The sequence below is a fragment of the Stegostoma tigrinum genome, chromosome 37, assembly GCF_030684315.1.
Source record: "Stegostoma tigrinum isolate sSteTig4 chromosome 37, sSteTig4.hap1, whole genome shotgun sequence".
NCBI classification, from domain to species: domain Eukaryota; kingdom Metazoa; phylum Chordata; class Chondrichthyes; order Orectolobiformes; family Stegostomatidae; genus Stegostoma; species Stegostoma tigrinum.
In genome coordinates, this window is record NC_081390.1 from 5,071,726 (window position 1) to 5,085,786 (window position 14,061).

At 40.8% G+C, this 14,061-nt stretch overlaps 1 protein-coding gene across 1 annotated transcript in view; it reads right to left on the bottom strand.

Annotated features, from left to right (window-relative positions):
* Positions 1-14,061, bottom strand: part of zfand4 (zinc finger, AN1-type domain 4) — an 81,411-nt gene that overhangs the window by 2,695 nt on the left and 64,655 nt on the right. The window contains exons 7-9 of the mRNA XM_048563738.2: positions 10,986-12,161; positions 2,985-3,039; positions 1,071-1,188 (exon numbers count right to left, since the gene is read on the bottom strand). Coding sequence (XP_048419695.1) covers positions 1,071-1,188; positions 2,985-3,039; positions 10,986-12,161 — 1,349 coding nt within the window. The remainder of the gene's footprint in view (positions 1-1,070; positions 1,189-2,984; positions 3,040-10,985; positions 12,162-14,061) is intronic.

The following is a 14,061-nucleotide window of genomic DNA, read 5'->3' on the forward strand; positions in this document are numbered from 1 at the left end:
GCAAATATTCACTTATGAGTCTAGATGAGGAAAACATTTTGAACCAAACATGTCTAGAAAGTGTAAATCCCTTTACATTTCAAATAGCTTTTGAAAGCAGCACATAGGATATAAATGAAGACTTATCATTTATATCACAAGGTATGTTATTTAATTCAAAACTGAAGCATAATTAGTAAATGAGAACCTATCCCCTCCCTACCTCCCCACCTATACTCTCCTCCCCACCTATCTTCTTTTCTCTCCATCTTCGGTCTGCCTCCCCCTCTCTCCCTATTTATTCCAGAACCCTCACCCCATCCCCCTCTCTGATGAAGGGTCTAGGCCCGAAACGTCAGCTTTTGTGCTCCTGAGATGCTGCTGGGCCTGCTGTGTTCATCCAGCCTCACATTTTACTATCTTGGATTCTCCAGCATCTGCAGTTCCCATTATCACTGATACCATAATGCACCTACATGTGTTTTCACACCTGTCCAGCGAATTCTCCCAACATCTTAAGTAGTTAACTATTACTATGAATTTGGGTGATAGAAAGGTAAGTCACAAAGTTTAAACTTCAAGACTTTCCAAATGTAGATATTACATGCAACATTAAATTAAAATCACCCTTGTGAGGAACATACTAACTACCAATATCGTGAACATTTGTGTTTTTAATTCACTGCTTTTAGAGTTCATTGTTAGAAAATATAGAAAGGAAATGTATAAATGTTGTAAATGCAAAATGAAACTAAAAAGTGCTGGAAATACACAGCTGCTATAAAGAAAGAAAAAATTGTGCTATTTTGGAGGTTCTGACGAAGGGCACATATTCAAATGCCATAATGGGTCATTTCCCTTTCTACATGCTGTCAGTTTTGCATTCCAGCATCAAACTTTAATTTTAGTGTCAATGTGGTATCATGGGCACCTAAACCGAATTCTACAGTCATTTACAAAGCACTTGTTTGAACCTGTCAGAGAGAATGCCGAGTTTCTTAATTAGAACAGCACATCAAAACCTATCGTGCCCCAAGAAAACTTGTCCACTTAGGAGCAGGGAATACAACAAATCGTAAATCTGTACTTGCCTGCACTCGTAGCTGGTAGCCAATCCAGTTTTCTTCCCGCAGAGAAAGCAGTGCTTGGCATTTTTCTTTCTCGTTTGGGTTACAGCCTTTACTGGTGGGAAATGATGTGTGGGGGTGCCTGGGGCAAACAACGGCCAGATGTAAAGACAACATTTTGGAGAACAAATCATATATTCTTCCCTTTCAACTTCAAAAACAATTACTGAAGTGTCTGCTTAGTGAATACTATTGACAATAGAACATGATAAAGTTTAGGTTCTGAAACTTTGTTTCAGTTTTGATTTGTATTCTACATAATTAGAAGATACAAAACAGGAATATCATGGGTAGGGTCTTGGTTGAAACTTCCATTTCATTTGACCCTTATTGGTCATTTAACACCAGATTTTCCATATGACCACATTTCAGCATTTCCTCTAAATGGAGCAAATTCTTCTTGTTCTCAGCAAGAGTTGGAATCAGACTGATGCAAGATTAAGCATAACAAAAAAAAAGTCCTGTAGATGCTGGAAATCTGAAACAAGAACAAAAACCTTTGGAGAAACTCAGCAGGGTCTGGCAGTATCTGTACACAGAAAGTAGAGTCAAAGTATCAAGTCTACTGAGATAATGGGAACTGCAGATGCTGGAGATTCCAAGATAATAAAATGTGAGGCTGGATGAACACAGCAGGCCTGATGAAGGGTCTAGGCCCGAAACGTCAGCTTTTGTGCTCCTGAGATGCTGCTTGGCCTGCTGTGTTCATCCAGCCTCACATTTTATTATCAAGTCTACTGATCCTTCTTCAGAACCATCCTCCAGTTCCAAAGAAGGGCCAGTGGTCCAGAAACGTTAACTCTATTTTCTTTCCACAGATGCTACCACACCTGCTGAGTTTCTCCAGCAGTGTTTTGTTTTTGTAAAGATTGAGCAAATGTTTTCTGAATTAAAGGACAAACCAGGCTCCTTTTTCACAAGAAACAAACACATCCTGGATTGTGTTTTCAATAATCTCTTCGTTTGAATTTAGAAGAATGTCGGGGTTGGGGGGAGATGTGGGGGAATTACAATAGAAAAAGCTTCAACTTCTAGTCTTCTGTTAACAGTGTTCAAGTTCTGAACTGCCAATGACCAATGTTAAACTTGTACAGGGCTCTGACTAGACCACACCTGAAACATTTCACACATTGGTCTCTACAATAAATAGTTACAAGAAGTTCATTAAGACATGGTGACAATGTGAAAACTATTCACAAGGATAAATCCATAACATAGATACTACCTATCATGGAAAACTGAGCAAGGGCTCTTTTCCTCTTGAAGGAAGAAGATAAACATGTAAACTAAGGGCATAGAGGCTCTGTTGTTAGTCCTGTCACCCACAGCGCCAGGGACCTGGGTTCGCTTCCAGCCTCTGGTGACTGTTCATTTGGACTTTGCACTTTCTTCCCATGTCTGCATGGGTTGACTCGTTTTCTCCCACAGTCCAAAGGTGTGCAGTTCAGGTGGATTGGCCATGCTAAATTGCCCATAGTATCCAGGCTAGGTGGATTACCAGCGGGAAATACTGGCTTATGGTGTAGCTCAGAGTGGACTCAATGGGCCAAATGGGCACACTGTAGGGATTCTATATCAATGAGAAAGTTGTTAGGGATTCATGACAAATTTAACAACTGAGGTGAAAATACAGATTGGCATGCTGATCAAATGCAATGAAAAGAGTAGGAGACTTATGGGGGCATAAACTTTCCCAAATGGCCCATTTCTGTTCTACACGCAAGATATTTTCCAACTAGGTCATAATGAATAGGGAGTGAAACTCATTGCACACGTACGTGTAAGACAGCACGTCTGAAAACTGGAAAAATAGCGCAAAACGTTAACAAGTTGATAATGATATAATAAATCAATGTCACATCAGTTTAGCAAGCTTACCTATTCGTCTTCCTATTGTAGTGGGTCTGCAGGTCGCACAAACTCCAAGGGGAGACTGGGAGTGAAAGCAAAGAGAATGTTTGGTGCTTTAAACAATAGAACAGAAATTAAACTACAACATAAGGCAAAATAACCTAGGTACTACTTCCATCAAAGGACAATCAGTCTTGCAAAAGCAAAAGTTATGCCTTTGTAAATCTGGAAAAACAATACTTGCCACAGGATTAATGACAGGACAAACTAGAAACATTAAAAATATAAATATGCAGAGGAAACTTTAAAAATAATTTTTTCCAATATAAAACCAGGAACACTCATCTGTTGTGCCTTTTTCTCCTTCATTCTATTACTAAAAAGATTTCTTCTTTATCCTGTGTAACTTTCCAAGTCACACAGTACCATGGTTCAGATTTTATTGCAGTGGTGCACCTCAGTGAATTGTCTGCTTGCTGTCTGGCTTTCCTCACCTTTCAGCTCTGAAAGCTTTTCGTGCCACAAGTTGCTACAAGTACAAGTGCATAACAGAAATGAGAGTGACAGGCAATCTGGGAGCTTGAAAAAAGTGGACTAAGGGCTTATCTCTGTAACCAATAAAATTTAAAGACAGAAAAAGAAAGAGTGAATTGAGATAAATCAGGGCAGAACATTAAAAGAATATATTTAGGAGAAGGGGGCCAAAAGAAATAATATTTTTGTTAATTTTAGAGTCTTCAGAGAACAATTCACCATCTGCAGGACTAAGGCTGCACACTTTAAGTTATGTCCTTTTGAGGGGCACTGCAGGATCCAATATGATAAATGCAGCAATTTTTTGAAAAACTTGTTGTAAAGGGCAAGTTCACAACATCACAAGAGAACAAATTGTTCAGCCAAGAAGAAAATTTATTTTTTCTTTATACATTCATGGGAAGAGGGTGTCGCTGGCTAGGTAGCATTTATTGCCCATCTCTAATTAGCCAAAGGGCAGTTAAGCATCAACCACATTGCTGTGGGTCTAGAGTCACCTGTAGGCCAGAGCAGGTAAGGATGGCAGTTTCCTTCCCTAAAGGGCATTAGTGAACCAGATGGGATTTTCCTGACAATTGACACTGGATTCATGGTCATTGTTCATTCAAGATATTTACTGAATTCAAATTCCACCACTTGCCAAGGATGGTATTCGAACCCAGGTTCCCAGAACATTACCTGGGTCTCTGGATTAACAGTCCAGCGATAATACCACCAGGCCATTGCCTCCCTTCAAATACTCTAAAATACTGCAGATGCTGGAAATCTGAAACAAACTCAGAATGCTGGAGAAATACAACAGGTCTGGCAGCATCTGAGAAGAAAGAAAGAGTTAATGTTATGACTCTTCTTCAGAATTGAAAGGTTCTTATCACACCTTAATTTACACCAATTTTACCGCTCATTTTGTTTTTTCGTTATTAACAACCTTCTGCACTGGGCCTCTACATCTTCCCTCTTGCTCCTCTTCTGCTTATGTCAAAAGTATTTTTAAAAAAAATTATTGTTAAAGTTCTATTAAGTCATACCAGACTGAAAATGTAGCTGATTTTCTTACTCCTTTGATGCTGCCAGACCTGTTGAGTTTCTCCAGCATTATGCTTGATACAATTTATTCAGCAACTTGTGGCAATTCACAGCACTTGCTAGATCACTTCCTTAGGACAAATGGCTGGATTATTCATTCAGCAATAATGCTGCATGCAGTCAAATTATAAGTAGACCACATAACAAGGAATCAAAACACTGGAAGGCTATGCACTGGAGAATTTAGCTGTTTTGCACCACATTTCTTCCTTTACAACAGGCTTAGGAATGTTCATTTACTCCATTAACAACATCAAAAGTCACACATCACGCAACAATCGCCAGATAAAAAATGTTCCCTCCCAGTTGGGACATTCAGCATCCACTCTTCGGGTTAAGCGTCCTCCAAGGCAGCCATCAAGTTACACAACAATGCAAAATCACTGAGCAGAAACTGACAGCCAAGTTTTGTACCCACAAGGACAGCCTCAACAATGATCTTGGGTTCATGTTGCGCTACATGTAACCCCACTAAACTGTTTCTGGATCTGCAAAATCTTCCTTACTGTCCTATTTTTACATCATCACCTTGGTAACTTGTCATGATCTCTACCTTAATTTGTTCGTACAGTTTTGGATTACTTATTACTTTGGTTAGACCCTCATCATGCAACTCTTCAACCTATCATATCATTCCAGCCATTGGTTCGTTTCCAGCACCACCTTATCTTCAATTTTGTGAAAGTATCTTTCTGCATCTATTAACTGCATTATAGGTCATCCCTTCACTTGCTATTCAACTGCTGACACTTTGCTCACACCTTCTGACACCCCTGATTGCCTGCAGAGACTAATTATTCAGCATGTTGACCCTCCAGTCACACCATTTGTCTGATCTTTTGACTTCTCTGCCTATAATTTATGTGCCTGCGCCTCTCTCTACTCCACCTGATTAAGGAGCAGCACTTCAAAGGCTTGTGATTGCAAATAAACCTGTTGGATTATAACCTGGTGTTGTGTGACTTCTAACCTTATCTTCTACAGCCCAACACTGGCACCTCTTTCCATTAACAACAGAATCTGTTGTCAAATGTTGTCAACAGTCAAATTTGTTGCATTTTATTTTAATTCAGTTTGTGAAGCCTTTTAACAGGCTAAACTGAAGTTCAAGATCAGAGAACAAGCACATAGCAAAGTGACAGTGCAGAAAGGCCGCAAGTTCACTGGTTGGTAATAGCTGCTTGACTCTTAGAAGTTACTTTCAGATTAAAAGGTAAGTAGGAGAAATATTTTACACATTAAAAACTAGAAGACCAGTAGGAAATTAAAAGAAAGAAATTCAGAACCAAGTAAACAACAGAGATGCAAGAATAGGTGATAGGAGTCCTGCGAGATGTGGTTGGGCCCACTGTGGTATCCACACCTGTAGCAAATGTTGGTTGCTTGAGGAATTACAGCTCAGAGTTGATGAGCTGAATTCCAAAAACAGTGACACGTCGGGAAGAGGGCGAGTTACCGGAATGCTATATTTCAGGAGGCTGTCACACCCCTTAGATTAACTCTTCAAATTCTGTCAGTGGTCAGGGACAGGAGGGTGTGACTGTGAGTGATCCAGAAGGTAGTGCTAAAGGAGTCTCAGCACTTGTCCAGTAAGTTCAAGATTCTTGCTCCCTGTGTGGACGAGAGTGGGAATTGTAGGGAGGATGAGCAAACTGACCGTAGCACTATGGTACATGGATCCATTCAAGGGGGATAGGGGAGAAAAGAGAAATGCAGCTGTAATTGGGATACTAATGTCAGGGCAATTGACACTTGTCTGTGTGGCAGGGATCAAGAGTCCCAAAGACTTTTGCCTGCCTGGTGCCTGAATTCAGGATCCCTCATCTGGGCTGCAGAGGAACTGCAGGGGAGAACCTCGTTGTTGTGGTCCATGTAGGTACCAACGATATCGACAGAAGGAGGAAAGAGGTTCTGCTGAGGGAATGAGTAGCAAGGGGCTAAATTAAAAACCAGAACTAAAAATCTCCAGATTATGACCTGAGCCACAAGCTAATTGGCACAGAGTCAACAAGGTGAAAGAGGTAAGTACATGGCTCAAAGATTGATGTGGGTAAATGGGTTTGAATTCATGTGAAATTGGCTCCAGTTCTTTGGAAGGAGGGAGCTCCATTTGTATTATGCTAGGAGCAGAGACCTGGTGAACAACATATCTAGGGCTTCAGATTAAATTGTTTCTCATGGGGGGGGGCGCGCTGTTCAGTTGCATGTAAATTAGAAAATCAAAGTTAAAAGAGAAGGCAGGTTAGTGATGAGTCTGAAGATAAGGTCATATGAGGCTGGGGTAATTTATTAGTTTGAGTATTGGATTGGCTAACCAACAGAAAGCAGAAAATCAGAATACAGAGGACCTTTTCTGGTTGGCAAGTTATAACGAGTCAGGTGCTGCAGGGTTCAGTCCTCAGGCCCCGCCTTTTTTAAAAACTTACTCGTGGGACGTGGGCATCACTGGCTAGCTGGCATTTATTGCCTGTTACTAGCTGCCCTTGAGAAGATGGTGGCGAGCTGCTTTCTTGAGCTGCTGCACGCCATGTGCTGTATGTAGACCCATAGTGCCCTTAGGGAGGGAGTTGCAGGACTTCGTCCAGCAACAGTAATATTTTTCCAAGTCAGTACAATGAGTGGCTTGGTGAGGAACTTGCAGATAATGGTGTTCCCAGGAATCTTAACCTGTCCTTCAAGATGGACAGGTCATGGATTTGGAAGTCTAAGGATCTTTATTGAATTTCTGCATTGTATCTTATATATAGTGCACACTGCTGCTACTGAGTATTGTTTGGGGGGGGGGGGGGGGGTAGGCATGGTGACACTCACGTGGGCTGCTCTATCCTGCATGGAATCAAGCTTCTTGGAGTATTGATGGAGGTGCACTCAGATGCAAACAGGGAGTATTCCATCACATTTCTAACTTGTGCCTTGTATGAGATTTTAGGGAACTAAGAGTTATCACTGCAATATTCCTAACCTCTGACCTGCTCCTGTAGCCATTTAGCAAGTCCAGTTGAGTTTCTAGTCAATGGCAACATGATTAAGTGATGGTAATATCATTAAACATCAAGAGGTGATGGTTAAATTGTCTCTTATCAGAGATGGTCATTGCTTAGCATTTGTTTGGCACAAACATTGTTCGCCAAGCCTCCAAGTTGCATTTGAACATGGGTTGCTTCGGTATCTGAGAAGTCGTGAAAGGTGCTGAACATCATGCAATCATGATGAACATCCCACTTCCAAGATGTTGGAGGTAAGGTCACTGATGAAATAGCTGAGGGTGGTTGGGCCTAGGACACTACCTGGAGGAATTCCTGCAGCTGAAATCACTGGCCTCCAATAACCACAACAATCTTATATGTCAGGTATGATTCCAACCATTAGTTAGTTTGCCCCGATTTTCATTGATTCCAGTTTTGTTAACGGTCCTTGATGTCACAGTCTGCCAAATGCAGCCCTCATGTCAAAGCCTGTCACTCTCATCTCTGGAATTCAGGATTTTTATCTTGTCCATGCTTGCACAAAGGCTGCAAGGAAGTCAGGAGCTGAGTATTCCTGGAGGAACTGAGCAGGTTATTGCTGAGCAGGTGTTACATGATAGCACTATTGATGACAGCTTCCATCACCTTACTGATAGCCAAGAGTAGACTGAAGGGGCTGTAATTGGCTGGGTTGAGATTTATCCGACTTTTGGTACACAAGACAAACCTGGGCAATTTTCCACATAGTCGGGTAGAGGCCAGTGTTATAGCTGAACTGGAAGAGCTTCATTAGGGGTGTGCCAAGCTCTGGAAGACAAGTATTCAGAACTATTGCCATAATGTTTTCAGGGCCCATAACCTTGGCAGTAGCCAGAGCCTCCAAGCATTTCTTGATATTATGTGGAGTGAACTGAACTGGCCAAAGACTAATATCTGTAACGCTGGGGGTGACTGGAGGAAGCCGAGATGGATCATACACTTGGCATTTCTGCCTTAAGACTGTAAATAAGACAAGGCAGAAGCATTTGCAGCAATCTATATAAATAGAAGGTACTGTAGCCAAATTTGTAGATGACACTAAGATAGGTGGGAAAGTAGGCTGCCATAAAGGAATGAGAAAGTTACATATCAATGTGCATAGATTAGGTGACGGTCCAAAATTTGGCAGATGCAGTTGATTGTTGAATATGTGTGGGATTATCCAACTTGGTCAGCATAATAGAAAAGGAAATGTTATTATTTAAATGGAGAAAAACTTCAGAATACTTCGGTCTGGGGGACCTGGGTGTTGTTATGCATAAAATCGCAGAAAAATTAGCACGTGGGCATAGCAGCTAATAAGGAAGGTAAACTAAATTTTGGCATTTGCTACCAAAGGAATAGTGCTACTGAAACTGTACAAGGCATGAGTGAGACCACACCAGGAATACTGCATACAATTTTGGTCCCCTTTCCTGAGGAGGGAATGTGATTGCATTGGAGGCACTTCAGAGGAGCTTCACTAGATTGATTCCAGAGATGGAGGTGGTTTAGAAACAGATATTGAGCAGTTTAGGCCTATACACTATACAATTTAGAAAATGAGGGGAGATCATTTAAAGGTATACGAGACACTAAGGTGGACTGACAAAGTTGACTTATAGAAGATATTACATTGTGAAGCAATCTAGAATGAGAAGTCAGTTTTAGGGTAAGGGTAGCAGATTTAAAACAGAGATTAGGAGAAGTTACTTCTCTCAAAAGTCATGAAACTGTGGCATTCACTTCCCCAGAGTGTGGTGAACGCTGGGACACAGTAAATTTAAAGAGAAGATAGATATATTTTCAATTGGTAATGGGCTGGCGGGTTATCAAGACTGAGCAGGCAAGTAGAGTTGAGGTCAAGATGAGATCAGCCATAATCACACCAAATAGTGAAGCAGGCTCAAGGATCTACCTTGAATGCTTAGGGTTCTGTGCTTTTTAGCCACAGCAATTGCTTGTTTGCAATCATCTGCTTCCGTGAGTTCAATGGATTTAATTTTGCAAACAGAAGCAATTCTCTCCCCTGCCCTTCAGAGAGGCTGCAGCAAAACTCATGTCAGCTTTCAAGTTCTATAAAGCCTGTAAAATTTTAAAATGTGAATAAAGGCTATTCTATCTTCTATTCAAGAATTTGAACAATCCCACCTACTTAAGTGTTCAACTTGAAAAAGCAGCATAGACATATTAGCACAGAAACAGCTTACTCTTGGGAAATGCACCAGATGTTGGGTCTTAAATTTGTGCTTAAGCACTGTTCTAAATAATTTTCTTTTCCTCTGTGCACAATGCACTTACTCCAAAATCTGTGCAAGATAAACAAATTGGGAAATGCAAATTACACAAGTGCACAGGGTCATGCAAGATATCTATATTTATCTACTTAAGGTGTTCCTGGCACTAACGGAGGTATATTTTACGGTATTTGAGAGAGCAATATCTGTTCGAATAATTCAATGTTTCTTTCACATTACTTGGTGTGTCTTGGTTGATTTTGTTTATTCCCACAGTCTTTTCTATTAGATTTGCCACAGGCTTGTCCTCTTGGCCACATTGCTACTTCAACCTGCTCAACTCATTAACTAACCTATCCTCACTCTGTCCTTGACGATTCTGCTTTACTTGAGCTGCATGAATTCTGGGCACCATCTGTAACATTCTAACTAGTCAATCATTACTACGTCACGATATGCATGCTGTTTAATGATCCATAGAAAATACTTTCTCTCACTCGTTCCCTTAATTCTTCACTCACTTTCTGTCTTCCAATAGCAACCTGAAGTGGCTGCTTCACTGAAAAAGGACAGTGGTGCTCTTAACCAGTAATTTCGTTCTTCCTAATCCTTTGACGGCATCTACAAAACTTGCGATGTCTAGAAGGACAAAGGTAGCCAGCAAGACCACCACCAGCACCTGATCATTTCCTTGCAAGTTGTTCATTGTCTGACTTCTTAAAATGACAGTAAGACAAGTCAGTAGAAACAATGTACAATGATACTTATGGGTTTGCTCAGTTGCCAGATTAGTGGCTTTGATTTTGACAGCAAGCTGTTCTCTTAAGAAGCCACCTAAACACACAACATTAAGCTACAATATGAATCTATGGATATTAGTGATTACAGTAGTTTACAATACAATGTTATGAAGTTCACATAGAGTGCATTGCTGATCACAGAGTGTTTGGGACACCACAAATCATTATAGGCTGTAGTATAATTCATCATTTTGCTACCCAGTGTGAACACAGTATAGCACTGTATTATGAGCAAGAGGTAACCAATAAACCTTGTGTGCATTAATTCGTTGTGTTTACAGTTCATTCTTGCATTTTTTTTTTGCTATGCAAATTTGGAATGCAATTTGGTCTACTTTTGTGGTGCCCTGAACATTTATTTTCACAAAAGTAGTGGAATTCACTTACAACAAATGTATTTGAAACTCGATCTGGTGAAGGAATGCTTCTAAAAATCTCTTCATGAAAATTTTGAACACTAGCAGGTAATGCAATGCCAGAGGTCCGCTGTCTGCTTGCTCCGCGGTTACTTTGCACACTATCCCTGGATGTGCTTCGTGCCAGCGAAGCAAGCATTCCAATGTCTTTTGGAGAGCCCACAGGGTCCTTTGCTGCTTTGTTTGTCATCTCCGTCACCTCAGTTTTCAAAACTATATCTGCTTTCTTTCCAGGAGAGTCAACTTTGAGTCCTCGAAACCTGCCCACCTTTGACAATGAAACACCAGGGAAAGCACCACCATCCTGAGAAGCAGGGGGTCTTAGGCTATTTATGTCAAATGTCTTTGGGGGTCTTGGAGTTGGGAGAGCAATTAAAGAACTATGAGAGACTGGTTCTGGACAGTGGGTTGGCGACACATCCGTTTCCTTCTTCTGAATCAACTCAGCAAGGTTGGATTTTTCGGATTCCATTGGAACATGTCCAAGCATGTTTGGAAAAACTGGTTGGATAACATTTGGTTCCACAGCTTCCCTTTCTGCAGGCTTAGCCTCTATTGAGGTCTGCTCATATAGCGAAGTGTTAAGCCCTATTTCACTCAGGAGGTTGGCCTCTTCCACTTGATCAGCATCAACAGATAGAGCAAGGACACTTGCTGCATCATCGGGTACCCTCTTCTGTTCCGAAAGGCTTGTTTCCGTAACAGGGGATTTTAGCCGCGCGCTACCTGCCATGCAATCAGTTACAAAGTCTGTGCAAATAGTTGGAGCTTCCCGGAAGTCCTGAGAAAGAAGTGGCGGAAGCATCTTCTGTTGCCGAGAGTTTCTCATTTCTCCCTGCAGAACCATACCTGGGGCTGGGATAGCACTCTGCAGTAAAGGGCTCAAGTCGGCATTCTCATCATCCTTCAGCAAGAAGCTATTGGAAGATGACGGAGCTAAGCTAACACCAGAAGCAAAATTTGGGCTCAGTACATTATGGTATGAAAGCATTGGATCACCAACAGGAGGTAGACACAGTGAATGATTGAGAGACTGCCCATTGTGAGGGAGAACCCGGAAAAGGCGGTGACGAGCTGCGGTGACTGAACTGCTGCTGGGCCTGGGTGCTACTGGAGGTCTTGGCTTCACCTTGGTGATCTTCTTGGGCTTTATGGAAAGACGATAAATAAAGTTACACACATTCATTTGAAAAACATATTTTCAAGAGTATTACATTAGAAAAGCATTTTAAAAGTGATGTTTTAAAACAATAATAATTATATATTTTGTTTTGAAAATGTTGCTTTCAATTCACCTCCACAGAACCACACCAGTTGATTGAAATACATCGAGATATCTGATGTTGCTATATAAGAGGAAAATTAGATTTGCCCTCCAATTCATATTGCTGCCAGATGCCCTAAAGAGATTAATATGCTGGTCTTGAATTTCTAAATAGGTGGTACACGGGGGAATTTTTATTAAAAATAAAGCACAGGGAAAATGTGGACGTTTAATCAAGGATTTAATTTGGAATATTTGGTAAATACTAGTTGATTTGTAGACCGTTTTATGTATAAAAATCCATGAGCATATATAGTTATACATATTTTGTGGTAGTGACTCAAGTTCTCATCAGCCACATCTTCAATTCTTGCGATCATTCATTTATTTTCTTCTCTTTAATCTCTTAGCAAATCTCTGTTGAGCTGCTTCTTCCCCAAATTTCTCTTTCAGTCTGCCATTTACTTAAAACATTTCGCTTCTCTTGTGTCATTCTCACCATTCTGATGACACTTAATTTTCTCTCACCATGTTGTGCAGGAACTGAGGTGCAATGGTGGTGAGACAATAAGATGAAAGACATTAAAGTGACACATGGACAGGGCATCAAGAAACAATGGGGATGCTAAATTTCTCTGATCAATCTTAACTGTAAGAAAGAAAGCAGAGTGAAGGCCCTCAGGTAAAAATGGAGAGCCTGAGTAATAATTTAAGTTATATATTCAATTTTTCAATTATTTACGGTATAACTGTTTCACATTAAACTAACTAAAAGCATGCATTTAAAAAATAATGTGATAGGCATTTTTTACACTTTGTGCTCATTTGGTGATATACACATACTGTAAGTAAACTAGGCAGCTCGGAGGATGTTACCCTTAATTGAGATGAATTGAACAAAGCTTATTTTCACTCGAGTCAAAAAGAATAAGGGGCAACTTGACTGAAACATACAATATCCTGAATAGTCTTGACAAGAGGGCATCGACTGGAGGTTTCCTCTTGTGGGTTAGTCCAGAACTAGGAGGAAACACTGTTTTAAAACCAATTTCCATCCTTTTAGGGCAGAGATGAAAACTTTCTTCTCTCAGAGGATTGTGTTTTAAACTTCAACAGATACAGTCCGAACCAAAACAGCCTCTCTTCATATGCGAGTCCTGCCATTCCATCATCCCAGGCACCAGTCTGTTAGCTCATTGTTGCACTCCCTCTATGGCCAAACCATCCTTCCTCAGATAAGAGAGTAAAACATCAAACAATACTGCAGGTATGGCCTTAAGGCCCTGTACAATTGCAGCAAGCCATTCCTACTCCTGTACTTGAATCCTCTCATTATGAAGGCCAAAGTAGCATTTGCCTTTTTTACCATTTGCGTGATTACTTTCAGTAACTGGTGTATGAGGACACTCGGGTCTCATCACTCTCACCCCTTTCCCAATCTACTGTCATTCAGGTAATCATCTGCCCTCCTCTTTTCGCCAAAGTGGATGAACTCTCACTTATCCACATTGTACTTCATCAGCACACTCACTCCACTTGCCCCAATCATCTTTTCCTTACAGCCCTTCCACCCAGCTTTGTGTTGTCTGCAAACTTGAAGATATTACCTTCAGTTCCCTCGTCTAAATCATTAACATATTTTGAGTAGCTGGGGTGCAAGCAGTTATCCCTGTGATATCCTACTAATCACTGCTGCCTACTGATTAGAAAGACTTTTTTATCCTTTGTTCCTATCTGCCAACCAGTTCTACAACTGTGTCGGTATGCTATCACTGTACCATAT